We start from the raw sequence: 25,637 nt of genomic DNA on the forward strand, positions 1-25,637 counted from the left end.
CTGCATGGAAAATGCCCTCTGAATATATGCTGGAATGATAGTTTACATACTTGACAGCCATTCCGTTCTCTGATCCTTCACCCCTTCAGATTAGTGGCAAAGCTTCCATTGATTTCAATGGGACCGGGATTAGGCTCTTAGTGAAGGCAGGAAACAGCTTTCATTTGACAATTCACATAGGCAAATGGGATAACCCCTCTTCCCCCCGCCCCGCATGCATGTGCTGCTACTGTTTAAGTGACATTTCAAGTGCCCATTATAGGCCAGTGCCCTTACTCAGACAAAACAACTTGCATTGACATCAAAATTCCTTTTGAACAAAGTCTGCAGGACAGGATAGGACCCCAATAGGTCTACACAGCAGCCGGGAGGTGTGATTCCCAACTGGGCTAGAAAGGACATACGCTAGCTCAGCTTGAATTAGCATGCTAAAAATAGCCGTGTGGGTGTTGAGGCACAGGTAGTGGCATGAGCTGGCTGGCTGAGTCCAAGCCTGGGCCCCCTGACCACACTCTGGTGGCTAGCCCGTGTCACAATGTCCATACTGTTATTTTTAGTGTGAGTTTGAGCAGAGCTAGCATGTGCCTGTCTACCTGGGCTGGGAGGCATGCTCTCACTTGCAGTGTAGACCTATCCCAAAAGCACTATTCAGGCTTAAACCCTGGTTAAAATATTAAAACCTGGTTACCTTCAGTAGTTTCAGTCTTTTAAGCTATAACTCTGTATATAGGCTCCGAGTAAAAGACCATTCTTGTTCCTTGTATTGTAAACTTTCAGGGCCCTTTCTAGCCTGGCTGTCATTAGGATCACAGGTGGCTTTCTTCACAAATTCAGCAAAATCTAACACAAAGATTCCCCAAGCCTCCCGCAGTCCAGATGTTAAAAGCAAACAACAGGACAAACCTAGAGCACTGAATCCAAACCCCTTCCTCTTTCAGGAGGGATCAAAATCTATTCCTCAGGTCCAAATCCAGGATTACTGCTTTGGTTCTTGGTCATATAACAGTGTTGTCAATTTTATCATGAATTTCACAATAAAGGGTGGTTGGTTTTTTTTGAAGCCCCAGCTCAGGGCACCATGTGATTATAAAACAACTTCAGCTTTCCTTAGAAACAAAAAAAAAGTAGATTTCTAGCCCTTGTGATTGTGGGGAAAACTGTAGCATTTAATTTCAGAAAGGGGGACTACACAAAAATGAGGAAGTAAGTGAAACAGAAATTAAAATGTACAGTGCAAAAGTAAAATCCCTGCAAGGTGCATGGAAACTTTTTAAAGATACCATAATAGAGGCTCAACTTAAATGTATACCCCAAATTAAAAAACATAGTAAGAGAACCAAAAAAGTGCCACCGTGGCTAAACAACAAAGTAAAAGAAGCAGTGAGAGGCAAAAAGGCATCCTTTAAAAAGTGGAAGTTAAATCCTAGTGAGGAAAATAGAAAGGAGCATAAACTCTGGGAAATGAAGTGTAAAAATATAATTAGGAAGGGCAAAAAAGAATTTGAAGAACAGCTAGCTAAAGACTCAAAAAGTAATAGCAATTTTTTTTAAAGTACATCAGACGCAGGAAGCCTGCTAAACAACCAGTGGGGCCAGTGGATGAACGAGATGCTAAAGGAGCACTCAAGGACGATAAGGCCATTGAGGAGAAACTGAATGAATTCTTTATATCGGTCTTCATAGCTGAGGATGTGAGGGAGATTCCCAAACCTGAGCCATTCTTTTTAGGTGACAGATCTGAGGAACTGTCCCAGATTGAGGTGTCATTAGAAGAGGTTTTGGAACAAATTGATAAACTAAACAGTAATAAGTCACCGGGACCAGATGGTATTCACCCAAGAGTTCTGAAGGAACTCAAATGTGAAATTGCAGAACTACTAACTGTAGTCTGTAACCGATCATTTAAATCAGCTTCTGTACCAAATGACTGGAGGATAGCTAATGTGATGCCAATTTTTAAAACGAGCTCCAGAGGTGATCCCAGCAATTACAGGTCAGTAAGCCTGACTTCAGTACCAGGCAAACTGGCTGAAACTATCATCAAGTACAAAATTGTCAGACACATAGATGAACATAGTTTGTTGGGGAAGAGGAAACATGGTTTTTGTAAAGGGAAATCATGCCTCACCAATCTACTAGAATTCTTTGAGGGGGTCAACAAGCATGTGGACAAGGGGGATCCATTGGATATAGTGTACTTAGATTTTCAGAAAGCCTTTGACAAGGTCCGTCTTTGACAAGGCTCTTAAGCAGAGTAAGCTGTCATGGGATAAGAGGGAAGGGCCTCTCATGGACTGGTAACTGGTTAAAAGATAGGAAACAAAGGGTAGGAATAAATGGTCAGTTTTCAGAATGTAGAGAGGTAAATAGTCATGTCCCCTAGGGGGCCTGTACTGGGCCCAGTCCTATTCAACATATTCATAAATGATCTGGGAAAAGGGGTAAACAGTGAGGTGGCAAAATTTCCAGATGATACAAAACTACTCAAGATAGTTAAGTCCCAGGCAGACTGCGAAGAGCTACAAAAGGATCTCTCAAAACTGGGTGACTGGGCAACAAAATGGCAGATGAAATTCAATGTTGATAAATGCAAAATAATGCACATTGGAAAACATAATCCCAACTATACATATAAAATGATGGAGTCTAAATTAGCTGTTTTACCACTCAAAAAAGAGATCTTTGAGTCATTGTGGATAGTTTCTCTGAAAACATCCACTCTATATGCAACAGCAGTAAAAAAAAGCTAACAGAATATTGGGAATCTTTAATAAAGGGATAAATAATAAGACAGAAAATATTATATTGCCTCCATATAAATCCATGGTACACCGACATCTTGAATAATGTGTGCAGATGTAGTCGCCCCATCTCAAAAAAGATACGTTGGAATTGGAAAAGGTTCAGAAAAGGGCAACAAAAATGATTAGGGGTATGGAACAGCTTCCATATGAGAAGAAATTAATAAGACTAGCACTTTTCAGCTTGGAAAAGAGACGACTAAGGGGGGATATGATAGAGGTCTATAAAATCATGACTGGTGTGGAGAAAGTAAATAAGGAAGTGTTATGAGAAGGAGTAAATAACACAAGAACTAGGGGTCTCCAAATGAAATTAATGGGCAGCAGGTTTAAAACAAACAAAAGGAAGTATTTCTTCACACAACGCACAGTCAACCTGTGGAACTCTTTGCCAGAGGATGTTGTGAAGGCCAAGACTATAACAGGGTTCAAAAAAGAGCTAGATAAGTTAATGGAGGATAGGTCCATCAATGGCTATTAGCCAGGATGGGCATGGATGGTGTCCCGAGCCTTTGTCTGCCAGAAGCTTGGGAATGAGCAACAGGGAATGGATCACTTGATGATTCCCTGTTCTGTTCATCCCCTCTAGGGCACCTGGCATTGGTCACTGTTGGAAGACAGGATACTGGGCTAGATGCACCTTTGGTCTGACCAGTATGGCCATTCTTATGTTCTTATTGCAAAGAAGTGGGAACCCCAGAAACTCAAAAACCAGAAGGCAAAGAAAAAGAATCCAACATTAATTAGTTTTTAAATCTCATGACAATCTCAATATTTTGGGGGCCTGACTTGTGGTTTTGGAATGCTTGCAGCTGTCATTCCAGCATGGAGAGCTGGAAGGGGCCAGCTTTTAAGGCCAGGTGGGAAGTCATGTTTTGGCCCAAACGCTGACATTTTTTCAAGTATGTAAATGAAATAAAGGGTTAAATTCCTCCCTGGTGGAACTCTGTGGAAGTCTCAGTCGATGGCCCCAATCCTGCCATACGCTGTGCACATGCAGTATCTGGTGACTCCGTGGAACCTCACTGAGGGTGGCCTGTTCTCTGTCTCCCATGTTCAGTCTCTTCCATTCCCCCGTGAGGTTTGCAAGAGTCTCCCAATTGCCAGTCACTAACTTTTGACATTTTGCAGGAACAAACAAACCAAACCAAGCCACCCAAACCACTCAGGTCCCTTCCTGTCCCCCTACCCTCCTACACCCTCGTCCCAGTGAGAGCACAATCAGGTCATATCTATTCAGTAGCAGCACTGAGTGACACTGTAGATTACAGGTAGGGGGCTGATCCTGCTCCCATTGAAATCAGTGGAAGTTTTACTATTGAGTTCAATGGTAGCAAGCTTCAGGACCTCAGTGTGGCAGCTGGTTCTATTCCGGGGAGCATGGGTGTAACTTCAGAAGTGAATTCGTTTCAATAGCTTTCCAATGCTGTCCCCAGCCCTCCCAAGACGTAGTGAAGGAAGTTCTCCAGTTCTCCAAGGACACCCTGGAGAAGATCAGCAAGGCCCGATCCGAGGGGGTCTACCACGAAGTAAGTCCCGGTGTCTTTGGTCTCTTGTTGCTGTGGAACTTCAGGGGAAGGAAGCAGGCAGCTGATCTCACCAAGCCACCGGGCAGACTCAGTCAGCCTTTGTGTTGTCGTATTAATGAAACAGTCCTGCAGACATGGGCACTCGTAGCACACTCAAGCTGACGGGTCAGTTTGCTGATGTCAGTGTTTATGGGGCAGACAACGAATGAATACACTGAAATTAATTCACCAGTATTCACTTCCTTCCTCCCTGGCTCATTCATTCTCCTCTGCCCGTCTTGGCCTCCTCCACCTCTCTGTCCACAGTCTGGCAGTGGGTGATCCTTCCACCGGGGCTGCCCATCTTGCTGGAGTGCTCTTGTTCTCTCTCCATGGCAATAAAATAGGGATGGGACCAAGTCACAAGGGTTCTGGGCTGGATCCAAACTCCCCCAGAGTCCAAGGGAATCAGATCCAGTCCTTCCCCTCAGATCCATCTTACAGAGGATGAGCCTGAACCTCCAGGGATGACACTGGATCCACCCTTCACCAGCATGTGAGAGGTTCAGAGCTGGTGTCAATCTGGTCCCATCTCTCTGCTGATGCCCTTTAGTGAGGTGGGGAAGTTTGTGTGATGGCAGCCATCTTTGCCAACACACTAGGGATCTCCAGAACTAAAAGCATGAACTAAGAGCCAAGACTCCCTAGGTGAGGCTGCAATAATCTCATGTCCTTTGCGGATGGGGACAAAGGGGAAACCTGTGATTCACTCACCAGTGGGTTACATTTGCACCCTTCACTCTTACTTTCCTCGCTTGTTTATGACTGACTCTCTTTGGAGAGCAGCTACTGAGCAAATAGGATAAACGTGAAACATACAAGATACAGCACTCTGTCATGGTAAATGTGCAATTCTAGGGCAGGTGGTGCTGTGACATTCTCTTGAACTCATTTGCCTTTCATGGGTACCTAGGTTGTGAAGCTCTGTCGTGAGTGTCTGAAGAAACAAGAGCCTGTGCTGGGAGACACTAACATCTACCTGCTCAGGATCCTGAGCATCGCTTCGGAAGTGCTCTCCTACCTCCAGATGTTCGAGGAAGCAGCAGGCTATGCGAAGAGGATGGTTGATGGTTACATGTATGTGATCAAATCACCCATTTTCATGGTGGCTCTTTTTGACTCTATAATTTAATTAAGACATTTCTACAAAGAATCTGGACCTGACTCTGCTCTCACTTTACAATGGTGTAAAACAGGAGTAAGTCCACTAAGGTCAGTGGAGCAACACTGGTGTAAAACCTATATAACTGAGCTCAGAATCAGGCCCTGCTTTTATCACCAAAGAGAGAGAGAGAGTTTTGCTCACTTTGTGAATGGAAAGCTCCAAAACAGGATCATTTTTCAATTTGTCTACATATAACTTCAGAGGGCAACTGGACAGGTTTAATTAACCCATCTCTTTTGTCTGAGAAGCTGCCCAGAGCTGCTTAGATGGTGTCAGAGAAATTAGACATGGAGAAAACCTATCGTTATGTAAAGAACACACTGTGCTCCTGTAATGTGATCTCTGACTGGTAAAGAGATGCTACTGTGATAAGAAAACTGCTGGTGGATTGCACAGGTGTCCCCAAATGCAAATTTTTGTCTTGCCCTTTTACTTTGCACCACTTCAGGTCACATCTAGCCCTTGCTCCTGCTAGTAACTGTTCCTTGCAGTTTATTCCTGAGTGTCAATCAGTGTTTAAGGCCAGAAGGGACCACTAGATCATCCAGTGTGACCTCCTGTATGGCACAGACCACCAACACCCACCCAGGACTCGCACACTAAACCCAACAGCTGAAGTCAGACCAAAGTAAATGAAACCCATGGAAGACTAGAGTATTATGTGCAACAGGCAGAGAACAGGAGGGACTGAGGTGCACCCATGCCCGAGGCCCCCACAATGGCAGGGAAATAATTAAATGAGATACACCCAGATAATCCTGGCAAGTCACCTGCATCCCCAGCTGCAGAGGAAGGCACAACATCCCCCAGGTCCCTGCCAATTCGACCTGGGAGAAAATTCCTTCCTGACCACACACATGGTGATCAGTTAGACTCTGTGCGTGATGGCAAGAACCAGTCAGCCAAGCACCTGAGAGAGCAAATGCTTGATGCTACCCCAGAGCCCTGGCCCACCTTGCCCAGTGTCCCCCGTGGCATCCCTGAAGCTTCAGAGGAAGAAGATAAAAAAAACCCTCCCAGAATACACTGGGGGAGGAGGGGGAGAATCCCCTCCTGACCCCGTGCAGCTGGCTTGGCCCAGTCCCATTTTAAAGGACTCAAGTGACGGGGGTAGGGGACAGGCATTTAGGAAATAATATATATTCAACTTTGTTTCGGCTGTTGACATTTTCCATTGTGAAATAGTCTCTTGCTTTGCTGGGGCATCTCCACCTGGAAGCTGCTTGCCTTCCTTCCAACAGTTGGCCATCAAGAGGTGATTGGCCAGAAACACCCAGTTGGTCTAGAAAGAGCCTCAAACCGTCTAGAATTTCCTTCCATCTTAGCAGCCCAGCAGCATCTTATCCAGGCGCTTCCCCCATGTTGTGATAATTTTAATGTGATCTCCTTTTGGACAGCCCAATCACACATGATGGAAATTGCTGTCTCCTTTGCACACTCTGTAGCTACTTCTTTACTGAGTAAACCAAGTTTCTACTGCAAAGCCAGGAAAGCTATGGATTGGGTTTTATTCTGTTCAGGCTAAGGCGCTCCAATTTCTGTTTTTCCTCCCTCGTGCTAAGTGTAGCTCAAATGACAAAGTGAGCACAGATTCTTAGAAATCACAGGTTTTAAAATCATAGACATTAGAAGTGAAAAAGGCCTATTGCATCACCTAATTCATCCTCCCTTCAAAGAAGAATTGTTCCCAGGAGTGTGTTGTTTGCCATTTTGTCCAGTTTCATTTTAATGCCTTTGACCACTGTTGTTTGATGAGAGGCAGCGTGGTCCAGGGGAAGGGTCATAAGCCTGGAAGTAGAACCTGCATTCAAGTCCTGGCTCTGCCGCTGATCTGCTAGGTGACATGGGGAAAGTCATTTCACCTTGCTGTGAGTCAGAGTCCCCATCTGTAAAATGGGGACAATGATACTTTCCTTCCTTTGCAAAGTGCTTTGTGATCCACAAATGAAAAATGTTACATAAGAGCTAAGCGTTAGGTTTAAATGTAATTTCAAGCAGTTGCTCACTGTGCTGGAACTGCAATGTTAGGAGCATAGCATCTGATCCTGACTGCGGTTATATCGATGGAATGTGGTGTTACAAACCTTCGGAGCCTGTATCAGACCCTGTCAGCATGTTGTTCCTTCCCAGCCAGGTTCTGCCACACCGAGTAGTAGCTCCCACTTCCAGCAGTTCGACGGCTTTCAGTGGGGCTACTCATGGATTGAGGTACCGCTCAGTGTGAGTAAGCGTGACAGAATCTGGCCCTCAGTAAACAGTGTTTTCAGGTAATATTTACATTTGGAAAGTTAGACGCTCCCCACAATGAAATTTCTCAATGTTTTCCCAGGAAAATATACCATCCCAACAATGCGCAGTTAGGGATGGCAGTGATGCGGGCAGGGGTGACCCATTGGCATGCCAGTCTCATTGAAGCAGGGCATGGCATGATCTGCAAAGCCTATGCTATTCTTCTGGTGACCCATGGACCTACCCACCCAATCACCAAAGACCTGGAGGTAGGTGGCCAGCGTCTCTTGGACAGTTCCTACTTTGACATGTGTCTGTGTAATCTGGTTTGTTGTCATTGTATATGAAAAGTTAAATTTAAATAAATGGTAGAAGCAGATGCCTAAAAAGCTGGGAATTGATCATATAAAGCTTGCTTCGTGCAGTGTGATGTTAATATGTTTTCCATCAGATTATACTGGAGCTGGTTAGAAAATGGAATTCCTATCCTCTGGGACATTCCAACGTTTTAACATTGGTTTTCATCCCAAATGGGGAGAATAAGTCAAAATACAGTATTGAAAACCTTCATGGAATGAAAAGCGATAAAAAATTGGAAATGTTGAAACAAGACGTTGATTCGAAATGAAGTGTTTCATTTTGGAATGTCGATTTGAAATGAAAATGTTCATATCTAACAGACATTTGGACTAAAAGTTGACATTTTTAAGTAAAAAATTGTCAATTCAAAACAAAGTGTTTCACTTCCAAATGCAGCGTTGAGAAACTGAAAAATGTGACTTTTTCCGATTAAGTTGTTTCGCTCACCTCTGTATTAGCCACAGAGCGGGATGTACGCTTTGCTGTGCCTTTGGAGAAGTGACATGTTCTCCTGCCAGCTCTGTCCTCACCTGAACTTGGCTGGTGGCACTGTGACTGCTAGGTCAGGGATGTGTGTGTGTGTGTGTGTGTGTGAGTGAGAGAGAGAGAGACATGCATAGGTCTTTATGCAACTGCCCCAGTAGCATAGGGCTAAAGCCACTGCCAAATGTGCATTTTATTTCCTCAGCCCATAATAAGGGGCAGTGCGTTGCTGTGCTCTCCCAGGAAAAGAATTGTCCTTTAGGGACCCACTTCATTCCATTGTAACGCTGACGGGCCCCAGTCTTCGGTGGGCGGGATCGAACCTGGGACCTCTGGAGCTTAGTGCATGAACCTCTACTGCATGAGCTAAAAGCCATAGGCTCCTTAGCTAAGGCTGTAGAGCAGGCTTATTTTATCTCTCTCTCTAAGTGGTCTTGGTGCCACTCAATGGGACAGAACCCCACACCCAGGAGGTGTGTGGGTTACATATGCTCTCCCTTTGCTCCCGGGATAGTAATTTGTTGCTGGCCTACAGAAGCAGCAAATTACAGCCCTCCTTTCTTCCTGCCCGCACTGACTTAGCTCAGTTGTCTGGTGTATTGGAGGATGGAGTCAAGGCTCTGCCCATTCCCTGTTGTTCCCTGCCGAGCTTCTCCAGGAGGAGGGCAGTGGGCTCACAGCACCCACTTATCCTTGTGTGCCTGGATTCAAGGCCAGCTAGCCTGCAGAAGGGTGTAAAGGGAATCCTCAGCACCCCTTCTCTGCCTGTGCAGGCACAGAGGCAGCCCTGTAATCTAGCACTGGCAGTGAATTTGTGCTCATGAAGAACTCTGAGTTGACAACTTTGGGAATGGGAACCTGTATTTGTCTGCAGAAGAACCACAGCAGACAGTGGCAGTGCAATCTACCCCACACTGCCTCACCACTAGTCAGCCTGGTCTAGGAGGGACCATGATTGGCTTTGGGAGAGCAGCTGAGTCTCTATGTCTAGACAGCCTTTGGCCTCCTGGATGAGGGACAGGTTATGGAACTGGACTGATGTCATCCTCCCTTGTCACATGGGCCACTGAATACTCATTAGATGGCACCGATGTTCAGCCATCTAACAGAACTGGGGAGCAGGAGGCCACTATCCTACCTTAGAAGGTACTTTATTTCTTTACTTTGAGAGATATTGTAGAGTTTTCACCACTTGGCCTGCCCTTCATCCCTGCAGGTCATGCGTGTCCAGTCAGAGATGGAGCTGCGCATGTTCCAACAGAACGAGTTCATGTATTACAAAATGAGAGAAGCAGCCCTGAAAAACCAGAAGATCCAAGTTATGCCTGAGCCCACCAATGAAGCTTCATCGGGCCTCTTCCACACGAAACAGTAACCCCAAAGCTTCCAGTTATCTGTATTCCTGCACATCTCGTAGAACAGCCACCCTTTTCTTCCAAATCTGAAGAGGTTATTTGTAATAAGCACCATGCCATCTATTTAAGAACACTTATATCTCCTGAGACAAGTATTCTTCCAGGAGCTCAGGGCACCAGCTAAGAAATATTTCACAGGAAATAGATCGTTTCCACAAATATTAAAAAGGTCATTATAGCTTCGCTTCCACAATAATTCATTTTAGGTCTAGTTCTCTTCATGTAAGGCCAAATCCTGAAGTCCCTCACTTAGACTTTCAGTCAGTTCTTTCTCAAGCAAAACTTCCACTGGAGTCAGCAGGTGCTTGCCCAAGTGAGGATGGGGATAGAACCCAGTAAAAATGAGGATGGACTACAGTGTTTGACCCAAAGGGAGTCTTGTCTGTGTGAGGATTGAGTGAAAACTGAGGAAAGCTATTAGGATTTAGCACTGAGGAAGTTTTAAGTAAAGACACTTTTCCTGCCATTTTTCTATAGTTCAGAAACGATTCTGTAGTGTAGGAACTAACCTGCCGAATGGAGCAGACTTTAGGCAGAACTGTGACCAGTATGCAGATTACTTAGAGATCCTACCTTCGGTAGAAGAATTTAGGTGCCATTAGGACCGTATAAACTATGGTGACAATGGCTCAGCTGACATTGCCCTGCCAAGTAAAAAGTGCATAGACAATGGTTTAAATCTCAGCATGAATGAAGTCAAAGCAGGTTAGGTTTCAGAGTAACAGCCATGTTAGTCTGTATTCGCAAAAAGAAAAGGAGTACTTGTGGCACCTTAGAGACTAACCAATTTATTTGAGCATAAGCTTTCGTGAGCTACAGCTCACTTCATCGGATGCTGAGCTGTAGCTCATGAAAGCTTATGCTCAAATAAATTGGTTAGTCTCTAAAGCAGGTTAGGACAGTGATCAGAAATGGGGCTCTGGTGTTGGTCCAAACCAGTGGCCAAAGCAGATTGAAAGAGAATTGGGAGCTTCCATCACACCAACCAATGGGGCAGGGAGTGGCGGGGAAGCACTGCTTCCCTCGGCCACAGTGTGGGAACTCCCGTCTGCTGTTAGTGGAGGATGGGGAGTTGTCCTCCTCACTGCTCCTACTTCCTTTAGTTCCCAGTCCCAACCTGGGCTAGAGCAACGTCGGTGTTCTAATGTGCTTTGGACCCCTTCATGCTGGCCGACCAGACTCTGTCATGCTTACCCTGTTTCAATACAAGAGCATTTAAACCATGCTTAAGCCTGGTGTGTAAGTTAATTTATGAGGCATGTGTAGCTGGGGCCTGCAGTGAGTACCACAGATGGATCTAATGTAGTATATAGCCAGGGGGTGGCTTTAAGGCTCATGTGCCATAGGAACTGAACCCTGATGGGCGGGGAGTGGGTAGAAGGACAATTCCTTTAGGAAGAGAACGACAGATGTCGTTGCCAATATCTTTCCTGCGTACTTGGTTTGATTCAAGAAATGTCAAGTTCAGCTTGGACTTATCTGGTGGTAAGGAATATGGTTTAGTGTAATGGGCAAGGAAGCCAGCATCATCTGTGTTCCAATCTCGCCTCTGTCATTGACTTTGGTAAAGTCAATTATTCTCTCTAGCCAAGTTCAGAGTTGAGTCTAAATTTCAGCTAAAAAAATGTGAACTCTGGTGAAGCTGGAAAGAAATGTAGATTACATCAGTTTAGATTCACCTTTATATTTGACTTTCTGTGCCACCATTTAATAGGCAGCAGGTTTAAAACAAACAAAAGGAAATATTCTTCACACAACGCACAGTCAACCTGTGGAACTCATTGCCAGGGGATGTTGTGCAGGCCAAAACCATAACTGGATTCAAACGAGAATTAGATAAGTTCATAGAGAATAGGTCCATCAATGACTATTAGCCAAGATAATCAGGAATGCAACCCCATGCTCTGGGGGTCCCTAAGTCTGTGCTAGAAGCTGGGAATGAGCAACAGGGGATGAATCACTTGATGATTGCCCTGTTCTGGTCATTCCCTCTGAAGCACCTGGCATTGGCCACTATCAGAAGACAGGATACTGTGGTAGATGGAACATTGGACTGACCCAATATGGCCGTTCTTATGTTCTTTCGTTCACCATCTGTAAAGTGTAGGTTCATAGATTCCCAGGCCAAAAGGAACCATTGTGCTCATCTAATCTGACCTCCTGTATAGCACAAGCCAGAGGATTCCTCTGAATTAATTCCTGTTTGAATTAGATCATGTCTCCTAGAAAAATGTCCAGTCTTAATTTTAAAATTGCCACTTATGGAGAATCCATCCCAAACCCTTGGTTGTTTGTTCCAACTGTTAATTACTCTCATTGGTCTAGCCTGAATTTGTCTAGCTTCAACTTCCAGCCAGTGAACCTTGTTCTACCTTTGTCTGCTAGATTGAAGTGCCCATGCAGGTACTCATAGGTTGTGATCAAGTCACCACTTACCCTCCTCTTGATTAAGCTAAACAGACTGAACTCCTGGAGTCTAACTGGATACCAATCCCATCTCACAGGAGTGCTGGGAAGATCAATTAGATAATGTTTGCAGGGTGTTAAGTGTTGTTGATTTTCACTGCTGTAGAAGATGCACAGCAATCTGACAACCAGCTTTGCCCCAGCGTGTATTAACACAGTGTCTCTTTAAAACTTCCTGTAACTCAGGCTATACAACAGATGCACCTACAAAACAATTCTCATCCACTGTTAATGAATGCTAGACCGTGACCATGCTGCTAACATCATCCTTGGGACTGGTTTGGGTTCTGTACAGTGCCATTAGCAGGTTATGTCACTAAGGCTTTCAGTTTTATGTTAAAAAGGAAATACATTAGAAACAGCATTTTTAAACAAAAAGGTGTTTTCTGTCTGTCTGTATTTCAGAAATCAAATTCTCCAAATCTTCAGTGGTGAGTAGCAGATAAAATTAATGGCATATTCAAGAAGTTTCTCATTACTCCTGACCGGAGAGGCCAGTGAAATAAGGCCAGGTTCTTATCTCATGTTATCCATTGACTTTGCTGCAGTTACTCTAAATTAAAATGGGTGTAATGCAGATGAGAATCTGTCCCATAGGGCCCACTTTACATTAGTCCATTGTGTGTGTGGAATCTGGACTCCAGCCTGGCCAATCCCTGAGGATTCAGGGGGTGAAATTCTTTCTTGAGCCCTACAGTGAACACTTTACATCTTTAAGCATGAGAATTTCCTACCTGTTGCTATTGTCCACAGCTGCTGATGTTATTAAAAGTCATAAAACTATTCAGGGAGACAAGGTGGGTGAGGTGATATCTTTTATTGGACCAACTTCTGTTGGTGAGAGAGACAAGCTTTCAAGCGTTACACAGCGCTCTTCTTTAGGTCTGGGAAACACAGGGCAAGTCTACACTTAAAATGCTGCCCTGGCGCAGCTGCGAGGTTGTAGCACTTTAGTAAAGATGCTCTAAGCTGACGGGAGAGAGCTCTCCTGTCGGCATAGTTAATCCACCTCCGCAAGAAGCAGTAGCTCTGCTGGTGGGAGAAGCTCTCCTGTCAACACAGCGCTCTCTGCATAGTTTAGGTCAGTATAACTACGTCACCCATTAGGTGTGGATTTTTCACACCCCGAGCGATATAGTTTGGGTGACCGGACAGCAAATGTGAAAAATTGGGATGGGGGTGAGGAGTAATAGGAGCCTATATAAGAAAAAGACCCAAAAGTCGGGACTGCACCTATAAAATTGGGACCTCTGGTCACCCTAGATATAGTTATACCGCAGGGGTTCTCAAACTGGGAGGTCGTGACCCCTCAGGGGGTCGCGAGGTTATTACATGAGGGGTCACAAGCTGTCAGCCTCCATCCTAAACCCTGTTTCACCTCCAGCACTTATAATAGTGTTAAATATAAAAAAAAGTGTTTTTAATGTATATGGGGTGGGGTGGTCACGCTCAGAGGCTTGCTCTGTGAAAGGGGTCACCAGTATAAAAGTTTGAGAACCACACTCATATTGGGGCCATAATACTGGATAGAGGTAGGGGGACAACTTACCACTTTGGAAACCATCTTGTTCGGCACATGGTCAACTGCAATGGGCATGCCTAAGTGTTCCCTTTTAGCCCAAAGCTGCCCATCCATATGGGATGGTTTAGGTTGTGTTCCTGTGTTCTGCTGCCCTCTGCTGGCCTGGATCTGCACACCCAGTCGGTATTCAGCATACTGGACGAGCTGACAGTGTTACTTCCGAGTTTTATGACTGACCGTGGTAACTTTTTCCGCTTCTTTAGTGCCTGCCATTGGTTGATGACCCGGGTCTCTGTCTGCACACGTCTCCACTGATTGCTCGTTACATATCATTCTTTATCCCCACATAGCTGGATGAACAGAATGTTGGGAATCATTAAGAAAGGGATAGATAATAAGATAGATAAAGGGATAGATAATAATATCATATTGCTTCTATATATCTCAGGCAGGGTCGTCCCTAGGGGGCCCAGGACATAGGCGCTGAGTTTCCTGCGTGCTCTCCCTGGCTCCGTCCAGGCCCTGACCCCTCCCCACCCCTTCCCCCAAGGCCCCACCCCCACCCCACCTCTTCCTGCCCCCACCCTACCTCTTCCCTGCCCAGTTCCGCCCCCTCCCCTGACTGTGCTGCACCCTCGCTCCTCCCTCCTCTCCCCCCCCCCCGTGCCTCCAGACACCGCGACACAGCTGATCGGTGGTATGCACTGGGAGGGAGTGGGAGGCGCTGATTGGCAGGGCTGGGTGGCGGGCAGGAGGCACTGGGGGGAGGAGGAGGTTGGTAGAGGGGCACCCCCTCACCTGCTGGTGCCCCGCCTCACCTCCCTGCCAGCCTTCTCACGAAGCGCGGGGCCCTCCAAAGCACGGGACCCAGGGCTGTCGCCCCATTTTGCCATACCCTAGGGATTGCTCTGCCTCCATGGTACACCCACATCTTGAATACTGCATGCAGATGTGGTTGCCACATCTCAAAAAAGATATGTTGGAATTGGAAAAGGTTCAGAAAAGGGCAACAAAAATGGTGAGGGGTATAGAACAGCTTCCGTATGAGGAAAGATTAATAAGACTGGGACTGTTCAGTTTGGAAAAGAGATGACGAAGGAGAGATATGATTGAAGTCTATAAAATCATGAGTGGTGTGGAGAAAGTAAATAAGGAAGTGTTGTTTGCTACTTCTCATAACACAAGTCTCCAAATGAAATTAATAGGCAGCAGGTTTAAAACAAACAAAAGGAAGTATTTCTTCACACAATGCACAGTCAACCTGTGGAACTCTTTGCCAGAGGATGTTGTGAAGGCCAAGACTATAACAGGGTTCAGAAAAGAGCTAGATAAGTTCATGGGGGATAGGTCCATCAAAGACTATTAGGATGAGTAAGGATGATGTCCCTAGCCTCTGTTTGCCAGAAGCTGGGAATGGGCGACTGGGGATGGATCATTTGATGATTCCCTGCTCTGTTCATTCCCTCTGGGGCACCTGGCATTGGCCACTGTCAGTAGACAGGACACTGGGCTAGATGGACCTTTGGTTTGACCCAGTATGACCGTTCTTGTGTTCTTATGTTGATGGGCTGACAGATACAAGCACCTGTCTCAATTGGCATGGGAGATCACAAGAATTTCTCTGAACCCAAGTGGTATTGTTGTTAGGGCTGTGGGAACAAATTCTGCCCACCAGCAGAATCAGCAAAAACTCACATTTCATCAAACATGCATCATGATTTTTCCCCATGGCAAAAGGGAGGTGAAAGAAATGATTCTCCATTTGTTTGAAGGTACATATGAAAGATGAATCAGGCACAGCTTTGAGCTAGAGGCATGAACTAATACCCCTGATCCCAAAACTGGGGGCCAGGAACTCCTGAGTTCAAATCCTGGGTCTACCACAGTTTGCTGCCTTGGCCAAATCACTCACCACTGCTTTATCTGTGCAAGGGACATGATATTCACAACTGGATTAGGGAATCTTGAGGATTGGCCAGGTAATATCTGTACAAGATGCTGAGGATTAAAAACGCTAAGTAGTCTATGAAGGAATAGAACAAAAGAGAGAGAGGAAAAAACAACCCAACTTCTGTGGGCGGGGGTCATCAGAGCGACAGCTGCGGTGAGCTAGTGTCAGGAGTAGATGAATCAGTTAGACAAGGGAGCTGACAATGGACACTAGAAATCAAAAAGATGGACCAGAGAAGAGATGAATCTTGTCTGAGTAGAGCCCCTCCCTCCAAACCTGATTGGCTGGGGGGTGTGCCGCTTAGGATGACCAGATGTCCTGATTTTATGGGAACAGTCCTCATATTTGAGGATCTCTCTTATGTAGGCGCCTGTTACCTCCCACCCTCTATCCTGATTTGTCACCCCTCCTATCTGGCAGCCGTCTGGGAGGGTTTGAGCTAATAAGAGATTGGGGCAGGGGCAGGCAGGGTCGCAAGCCCGGGAAATTTGGAAGGAGGAGAAGAAAGAAGGAGCAGCTGTCCCAGGAGGAGCAGAACAAGCAGCACAGAAGAAGGGGCAGGCAGGCACCAAACAGCCACCTGGACAGCTGAGACCATGCAGCAGGACTCACCGTTCTGAGTGCATGGTGCATGCCAGCTAAGTCTGGGGGCAGTGTGCTGTATGGTGTACCAGGGCAAGGGACTCTATGGAACCTCTGCCAGAGATCTGTCCCTGGGCTGTTTCTTTATGGTATACTGGGGGCAAAGCAGTCTGTAACACCACCTAGAGGTCTTCCCCTGGGTTTGCTACTGGGTTTGCCTGGCATAAGGGAAGGTGGTGTTCTATCATTAAGTGTGGTACTTTTCCCAGAAACTTAACTCTGATGCACCTAGGAGGGAGGGTTCGCGTGTGCATGGGGCTTGGACCCCTTCCCCAACCCTGGGAATCCCCAACCTGACACTTGCAAGTAAATTGGAGAAAATTCCTCTGCAAGGTAATTAAGGTTTAAAAATAAATTCCGGACTCTCCAGCAGAGAGTCTGAAACTATGGTTCTGAATGGCTGAATTCATGTCAATGGGTATAAACTCAGAGGCCAACGGAGACACTTTAAATCCCAAAACTGTTCACTGTTTGAACGCCCATCACATGTAAGGCAGGAAGAGGGAAGATTGTATTATGAAGATCTACCATAGTGTTTCCCAAAGTATGGGGCATGCCCCGCTGGTGGGTGCAAAGGACTAGTGAGGGGAGAGGGTTGTGGAAGATGTGTACATTAAGATGGTCAGGCCTTTAACAACCCAGTGAGGTTGAAGGGTGTGTGTGTGTGATTGGTTTCGTCTTCCTGAAGCTGTGTTCAGCTGTATAAATGTTTGGAAACATCATCTTAATGGGACATTTGATACCTGAAAAGATACTGGAACAAATTATTCAACAACCAGTTTGTAAGCACCTAAAGGATAATAGCGTGATAAGAAATAGCCAACATGGATTTGTCCATATCAAATGATACCAAACCAGCCTAACTGCCTTCTTTGACAGGGTTATTGGCCTAGTGGGTTGGGGGGCGCAGCAGACATGATATATCTTGATTTTAGTAAGGCTTTTGACACAGTCCCACATGACATTCTGATAAGCAAGCTAGGGCCGTGAGGTCTAGAGGAAATTACTCTAAGGTGGGTGCACAACTGGTTGAAAAAAACATGGTCAAAGAGTAGTTATCAGTGGTTCACTATCAAACTGGGAGGATGGATCTCGGAAGGTCCTACATGGAGGTCTGTCTTGGGTCTGGTATTATTCAATATTTTCCTTAATGGCTTGGCTGATGCCGTGGGGAGGACACTTATAAAATTTGTAGATGACACCTAATCTGGGAGCGGTTTTGCAAGCACTTTGGAGGACAGGCTTAACATTCAAAATGACCTAGATGAATGGGAGAATTGGTCTGCAATCAACCAGATAAAATTCAATAAAGAGAAATTCTTAGGAAGGAAATAAATCAGCTGCACAGCTACAGAATGGGACTATCTGGCTAGGCGGTAGTACTGCCGTGTCTGGGGGTTCTGGTGGCTCACAAACTGAATATGAACCAACAGTGTGATGACTGTGTTTAGCAACAGAACAAATACTGCCTGGGCCACAGCAATGGGCCTCAGCGCTGACCCGGAGGAACCAATTCTGTGGAACAGAGGGTAATTCAGTCTCTATAGCCCATTCATACTGTGTCCTCCGTGTAGAACTTGCTAGCCAGTTTGTGCCAATTGTGGTGGTGGCTTTTGTGATATGGACAGTTGTTCACTAGGAAAATGGATAGAAACCACGGCCAATACAGCTCTTACAACAGGCATCTGCGAATCACAGCATTGCCGCCAAATGACAAGGAGGATGCTAATAATCATAATAATTAATAACAACAAAGGGGCTTTAATACAAACTGTACTTTATTGGGCACACTTTACACAGTATAGGAAATGCACAGGCTAGCTAGATTCTCTTGCTGATTCGCGTGTAGCTGATGTCTCCCACGGTCATTGCCTAAAAACCACACAAAAAGCACAAAGTGTTAAGTCTTTCACTGAAGTAGTCTGCAAATATCACACATATCAAGGCCCTGATCCCACAGACCAGAGACCCACACTTCAGGGTGGGGCCCAAGTCCAACCATTTAAATTGAAATTTATCTAATTTAAATTGCACTGCTCATCCTTTAACTATATTAATACTCTAAAACGTGTGTGTCCAGTGTGACCTTGCTTATTTGAAACCAGTCAGCTAACCCTCCCTTTTTTCCGACCCCGAGTCATGCCCCACAACTTCTACTATAATGAGCGTGAAAACATTCTTCACTTACCTGAAATCTTAATTATTAACACTTTTCATTGGATAATTAAGGGTGTACAGCGTGTAGCGTACTGCACGTTCTCATTGAAAATGGCCTTAAATGGCCACTTGATTGACCAGCCAAACTTAAGCACCTGGGGTAGATGTTGGTCATTACCAAAAGGCCAAATTATGCACATGCTTGTACATGATATATTTAAAATTCTCACAGATTACTACATAATAGGCCAGATCCTTAGCTGGTGTGATTTGGCATAGCTCGACTGAAGTCAGTAGCACTATGCCGATTGATACCTGCGGAGGTTCTGGCCCAATGTATAAATCAGTACTTTGGGTCAGTAGTCTATGCTGATAGCTACTTGCTCTTGCTGGTCTCCATTAGAAACTCCCACCGTAGTCTCATGCTGTAAGTGATGACATTTTTCTAAAGTTATATAGAACCTCATGTACTTACATTGGTGATTATGTCTCCCTTTATTTCAGTGACAGATTTGATTTTGCTCAAGTTCGTGACCAGTTTATTGTCACCTTCCATTTGAACAACAGCCTGAAAGAGAGGGGGTGGAGGGGAAGAGAGAGACATGAACATTATTGCCTGTGGAATAAAGAACAATTTGCACTCTCACGTGTCTAATTACTAGATACATTAGGCAAGTGTAAGACTCCAAATTAACTAAAGATGTGAATTTGAAGTGGATTAGTTAAATCACATTAAATCCCTGTGTGGATGCTGTTATTCAGAATTAAAAGTGGCCTTAATTCCATTTAGTTTAATTCACTTTGGAAGTAAACTAAATCAAGTTAAGGCCACTATCATTTTGAATGAGGGTGTTCACATGGGGGTTTAATGCGGTGTAACTAATCCATTTCAAATTCACACCTTTAGTTCCTTCAGACTAACTTTCCCAGGTGTCCCCGTGTAGACAAGTCCTAAGTGGTTTAACATCACTGCTAACTGAAATTACACAAGTAAACCCCTTCAATAGGAAAACATTATTTATCTGTCTACCTCCTTAGATTTGTACTCTTTGGGGCAGGGAATGACCTTTTGTTCCACGTTTGTATAGTGCCTAGCACAGTGGGGTCCTGGTCCATGGCTGTGGCTCCTAGGCAGTATGATAATACAAATAGTATCGACCTACATGCTCCCTAGTGGCTGTTATATAGAAGGTAAAACTCTTATAGCCACACTTGCAGAGAATTCTCCTTTAGCTCAAGTGCTGGTGGCCTGTGGTTTGTTCCAGAAGTTCATGATGCTATCCCTAGTGCAACACGTGTGGGATATCAGTGACCTCTAGGTGTGTAGCCTTGCAGTGCTATTTCAGGTGACAGAGAAATTCCTCCAGTCTTCAGAAGATCTAGAAAGCTACCTGCTGATGAGATAAAGAAGGTGAGGGGCAGGATTTGCCAATACTGGGGTTTTAAGTGAACCACTGGATCTGTCCCTTTTCTTCCAGGAACAGGAACCATCCAGTTTTAAGAGCTATGAACCCCAATTCCACAATCACCCACCAAATGCAAACAAGGGCAGAGGAAGGAGCAGTCAGAGCTGCCAAAGAGCCTGTGCATGTTCCTTCTTTAAGAGGGAAGATTTTTGTTTTATGACTGTACATCTCCTCCCACATTTCATCATCCCCTTTTTTAAAAATAAAACAGAACTCCGTGTCTCTTTTGTAATGCAACAGACCACATGAAGTCAAACCCGATTCAGCTGGCTAGTTTGAAAGAACAGTATTTAGCACTTTTACAGAATTGTTCATCTGTGGCTCTCGAACATGTTACACGGGGAAACTGAGGCAAAGAGAGGCTACCGCCCGCATTTTCAGGGGCAGCCTATAGTTTTGGGCATCTAACGTTAGAACTCCAAGGCCTGATTCTCAGAGGTGCCAAGTGATGAGTTTAAGTAGGAATCTAGTAACAGTGAGCAGCCACACATCCAACCGAAGTCAATGGAAAGTGCTTAGCACCTCTGAGAATTAAGCCCTGGGGCTCTAAAATAGGGCACTAGAAACAGAGGCACCCAACATTCGAGGTCACTTTTGAAACTTTGCTGACACATAGCCAATGGCAGCCAGCGGCAGTGAGCGCCACACCCAGGACGACAGACTCGGGCTCATGCCACAGAGCCAAAAATAGCCGTGGTAGATGGCGCCCTTAAGCTGCAGTTTGGGTTCTAAAGCCCAACCCATCCCTAGGTTTCAGAGCCTGAGCACCAGCCTGAGCTGCAACGTCTACACAGCTGGTTTTAGCACTTTGGCGTGACTGAGCCCAGTGAGCCTGAGTGTGGTGACCTGGGCTCAGAGGCTCACTGCCACGGGCTGCGTAAGAGACTTGCTGACGTCCTGTCTAAAGCAGAGCAAGGCATGGCCCCCAAGTGGCCAGACGTCCTCTCCATTGTGCAATGCTTCCCTCGGCTACCATGTGGAGCTTTACTTCCCCTCCACTACAATAAATCACACATGGCCAAGCTGTGAGCCAAGATCAATCCATGAAGTTACACAATACAATCCATGGCCACCTAAACTTTACTACCTGGGACTCAAGCCACAGCAATTACAGGTCCCAGCGTGCAGTGCTCCACTTTGTATGCTGGGAGCTCTAATCGTTGAGGGCCACTCATCCCTTTTACACACCAGGGGCCAAATTCTTTGCCAGTGTAAATGGGTGCAATCCCACTGAAGTTAGAAGAGCTGCCCCCGTTTACACGAGCAGAGAATGTAGCCCAGCAGCAGTTATGGGCTTTGATGCATCTTGCGGATCTGCAGGCAAGCTGATGGTGTGGCTATTAGTTGTGCAAATCTGGAGCACCTCTGGGTTAGATGAAAAGGAAGGAAAGTGCTACAAGTCCACTAGAAATCAACTGCCGTGTACTGGGAGCAATGTCAGTTCAGCCCTTTCTGTGGGATAGTGTAGCTGGGATGCGGCGTCAGGGCAGGATCCTGCAAGGTGTGGAAGGCCCCTTCCAAGGGACTGAGCACTCTCAGGGCGCTCAGCACCCCACAGGAGATGCTCAGCAACCCACAGCCCTACACGAAGGGAGGACCAGGCACCTACCTTGACCTTCTCTCCAGTGGGGGTCTCCAGCTCGGCCTCCTCTCCAATAGTGAACTCATTGGTCAGCACTTTGCTGCCAGTTGTCACGGTGACCTTGAACTTTTTGCCATTCTGCACAATTTCTGAGATGCTCTTGAGGTCCTTGCCCTTTTCGATCAATTCATCAGAAAGACCTGGCCAAAAATAAAAGCCTAGGCTTAGTGAGTGTTCTGAGAAGCGCTATTTCCGGGGCAGATGGGGAAGCCACACAAACAAAGCCAGCTTTCAGGGCTGTTAAATCCACGGCTGAGAGGGCTCCTTGACTGGTACACACTCTGAGGGACACTTCCTACGTTAACATAGGACCATGCGGTTGGCTGCTGTTTGAGTGCAATGAACAATGTCATTCATAGTCGAGTCTGGGGAAAGTCTCCAACCCAAGGATTTGTCCCCTGTCCTACATGGCTGGTTAGAAAGAGGAAGAAATGCCATCCCCGCCCCCACCTTGAAAATCTAAGGGGAAAGAAAAGATCCAGCAGAAGAAAGTGGATGGAGGAGAGGAGAAGACAGGAATTTTTGTGGGAGATGTGGGATGAATAGGGACCCCAAGAATATCCTGGTTGGGATCCCTCAAAATCCTGAAGCCAATTGTACATATGAAAGGTAAAAAGAATATCACAATACATGGAAGAAATGATACAGCAAATCACTGATGAATACCTAATGAGACTGGAGAAAATACAATCCCTTGTTAGAAAGTGATTGAAAATGTAAGCCAACATTTTTCAAACTTCAGTGTCTAAAAGTAGGCACCTAAATAAGTGGCCCATTTTACCTAGTTCTTGGCAAGCAATTGAATCAGAGCTTCCATACAAAACGAACACAGTGACAGATTAGCAGAGTCAAGGCAAAATCAACAGAGATTCATTTAATAGATTCCTAGGACCAGCTCCTCAGCCAGTGTAAATTGGCATACCTCCACTGACTTAGGGGAAAATTCACACCGGTCTGCTGTAGAGGAGGATCTGGCCCGCAGACTCTTAGGGCAGAAGGGACCATTATGGTATTTTAGACTGATCTCCTGCATAATACAGGGCAGAGAATTTTATGCAGTGTTTCCTACATATCAATCATAGAGAGAGACTCATTCTATTATGTGTTCTTTTCATGAATGCACAAGATCACATGTACACTATTATGTATTTTTAAAACATATTAATGTGTAAAAATTAAGGACAGTAACATTCAATATTAGAAATTAAAATTATTTTCATCTAAATCCTGAATGCCTGCAAGCCATAGACTAATTTTAACCAGTGGTGGCCACTACATACAGATAGAGGCAACACACACTAAACATAGTTACATTTATCTGATACTTACCAAGGGCTTTCATGAAAGGCTCAAAATTTTCATGGGACTGGAGTTCAAACTTTCCATTGAAGCTCATGATGGAGATGTTCTCTGTGGGCCTGTCAGGAGAGAATGTAGCTTGTCAATAACCAGCACTTGGGCTTTATAAAGATTCATTGCCTTGAAAGTTGGTCAGAGGTAATATGATGTAATTCTTTTATGGCCTTGCTCAAACATTAACATATGACTGAGCAATAGTCAGTGATAAACTGCCCTCAGCTGCTGACCTAGGTTTACAAAGTGGGGGTAGGTTATTTTTGATAAAGACACAGAATTACAGAGGTAACAAAATACAAAGCAGCATCTGTAAAACCAAAGAAATGAAAAAAAGTGCAGAGAGATCTTGCCTGCTGATTGTCAGAGAAAAAAACCAAATGATTCAAACCAGCTAGAGCAGTGGTTCTCAAACTGCAGATCAGGACCCTAAAGTGGGTCATGAGCCCATTTTAATGGGGTCACCAGGGCTGGCTTTAGACTTGCTGGGGCCTGGGGCCAAAGCCCGAGCCCCACCGCCTGGTACCAAAGCTGAAGCCCGAGTCCCACTGCCCGGGGCCGAAACCAAGGGCTTCAGCCCTGGGTGGCAGGGCTCTGGCTTTGGCTTCGGCCCTGAGCAGCGAGTCTCAGGCTACAGGCCCCCGACCTGGGGCTGAAGCCCTTTGGCTTCAGCTTTGGCCCCTCCCACCCAGGGACTCAGGCTATAGGCCCCCCCCACCTGGGGCTGAAGCCCTTTGGCTTCAGCTTTGACCCCTCCCACCAAGGGTGGCGGGGTTCAGGCTTTGGCTTTGGACCCCCACCCGGGGTGGCAGGGCTCGGGTGGGCTCAGGCTCCAGTCCCCTCTGGGGTCATGCAGTAATTTTTGTTGCCAGAAGGGGTTCGCAGTGCAATGAAGTTTGAGAACCCCTGGACTAGAGCTCTGGAAACACGTTAGAGAGAGTAGGGCAGCTGGGAAGATATTTTGACACCTGAACGTGGTGCTGTGTGAGACGCTGGGATTTTCATTTCTTCTTCCCAACATATTGGCACAAAGAGCAATGGCTATGGTCCAACAGCTACACATATCACCCGGTTGTAATGCTTGGCAGCGTCAGTGTAACTGCAACTTGTGTTGCAATCCAGGGTTATCCCTGGATCTCACAATAGTATTAAAAAGCTGTGACCATCCTCCAATAGGTCAACGAAGATACAGATGAGTCTGAACCAACACCCCAGATCCAAACTTGGAAAAACTTTGTTTCAGATCCAAGCTTGATCACTGGCCTTTGTCTCCATATCCAGGCTGATCTTATGAACAAAAGAGCTAGTTGCCACTAAATCAGTGATGGCAGCGGAGGTGATAATGCCATGTGCTACCATAAATGCAAGGGGAAAGAAACAGCAACAAGCCATCTGTAGACTCCCCCTTCTCTCCCCGCCCCCTGCCCCCTTCCACTGCCAGACCTGCATATTAGTCTCTCTAAAAAGCTGCATAATTTGTGAGATGAGCAGCAACCTCCATGCTGAACTGTTGCATGATCCGTCCAACCAAAATGCTGCTTTGAAAATCCTCCTCGCTGCTTGGAATCATCCTCCCTCGGCTGGTCTCTGCCTGGTTTGTGCATCAAGTCCAGGCTTCCATTTGTCACCCTTAGAGCTCTGCCCAGCTCTGCTCCTTACTCCATCTCTGATCTCATCTCTTCCTATGGTCCCTGAGGATTTCTGTCATTCTCCCTAAGCCACCAGCCTAATTACTCTCTGCTTTTTCCATCTTCCATTCTCACCCCTGTTGCTCCTTACGCTGAGAAGAGTCTCCTTGCTTACTAGATGACCATTAGGGCTAGGAAAAATTTTCTGTCAAAACTTTTCTCTATGGAAAATTGAAGGGTTGACTCAATGTACATTTGTGCAGTAAGTTTTTGCTTCCCTCTAATTTTTTTTGTCCGAAAATCAAAAAACCAAAAACCCCAATTTTGTGATTTTCAGCCAAAAATTTTCAATTTTTCAATGAAAAGTCACACATTTCCACAGAAAACAACCCCATTTTCCAACCAGCCCTACTGACCAAATTCGCTTCATCTGAACCCCTCCTTAAACTTCACAGCTTCCATTAAGCCTTTCAGGGATGACCTGCTAAAGAAATCCATAACTCTTCACTGTCTGCGACAAGACCTTTCTTTTTTCAGCTGGTTTATCACAGCGTGTGTCTGAGCGGCATTGTCTGGGCTATATTAATCCAGTTAGCATCTGCTGGGGTAAACTTTGTGTTAGCCCTTTTGACCCAAGCAGTTAGTTAAAAACCTGGACTCTTGCAGGCTGTTCCAGTTACAAGAGGAAATTGATGATGGGGGCAGGTATCTTTGATGCAGTCCTATTTATGTACAAAGTCCTGTTTCCCTGAACACAGGACGAATCAAACCACGGGAACCAGCTGTTTT

The 25,637-nt window shown here is 45.6% G+C and overlaps 2 protein-coding genes across 3 annotated transcripts in view; one reads left to right on the forward strand and one right to left on the reverse strand.

Annotated features, from left to right (window-relative positions):
• SMYD1 (SET and MYND domain containing 1) overlaps window positions 1-13,274 on the forward strand; it is a 58,107-nt gene extending 44,833 nt beyond the window's left edge. For both annotated transcript variants that reach the window (XM_074951893.1, XM_074951894.1), the window contains 4 exons: window positions 4,238-4,330; window positions 5,283-5,446; window positions 7,864-8,032; window positions 9,823-13,274. In XM_074951893.1, the coding sequence (XP_074807994.1) occupies window positions 4,238-4,330; window positions 5,283-5,446; window positions 7,864-8,032; window positions 9,823-9,981 (585 nt within the window). In that variant the 3' untranslated portion in view covers window positions 9,982-13,274. The remainder of the gene's footprint in view (window positions 1-4,237; window positions 4,331-5,282; window positions 5,447-7,863; window positions 8,033-9,822) is intronic.
• A 5,083-nt stretch (window positions 13,275-18,357) lies between these two features.
• Window positions 18,358-23,328, reverse strand: FABP1 (fatty acid binding protein 1). Its single transcript, XM_074950171.1, has 4 exons — window positions 23,197-23,328; window positions 21,835-22,007; window positions 19,235-19,327; window positions 18,358-18,474 (listed from the first exon to the last, which is right to left on the reverse strand). The coding sequence occupies exons 1-4, from the start codon at window positions 23,261-23,263 to the stop codon at window positions 18,424-18,426; spliced, it is 384 nt and encodes a 127-aa protein (XP_074806272.1). The 5' UTR covers window positions 23,264-23,328; the 3' UTR covers window positions 18,358-18,423.
• Between the last annotated feature and the right edge of the window lie 2,309 nt (window positions 23,329-25,637).

This window comes from Natator depressus, chromosome 4 (assembly GCF_965152275.1).
Source record: "Natator depressus isolate rNatDep1 chromosome 4, rNatDep2.hap1, whole genome shotgun sequence".
NCBI classification, from domain to species: domain Eukaryota; kingdom Metazoa; phylum Chordata; order Testudines; family Cheloniidae; genus Natator; species Natator depressus.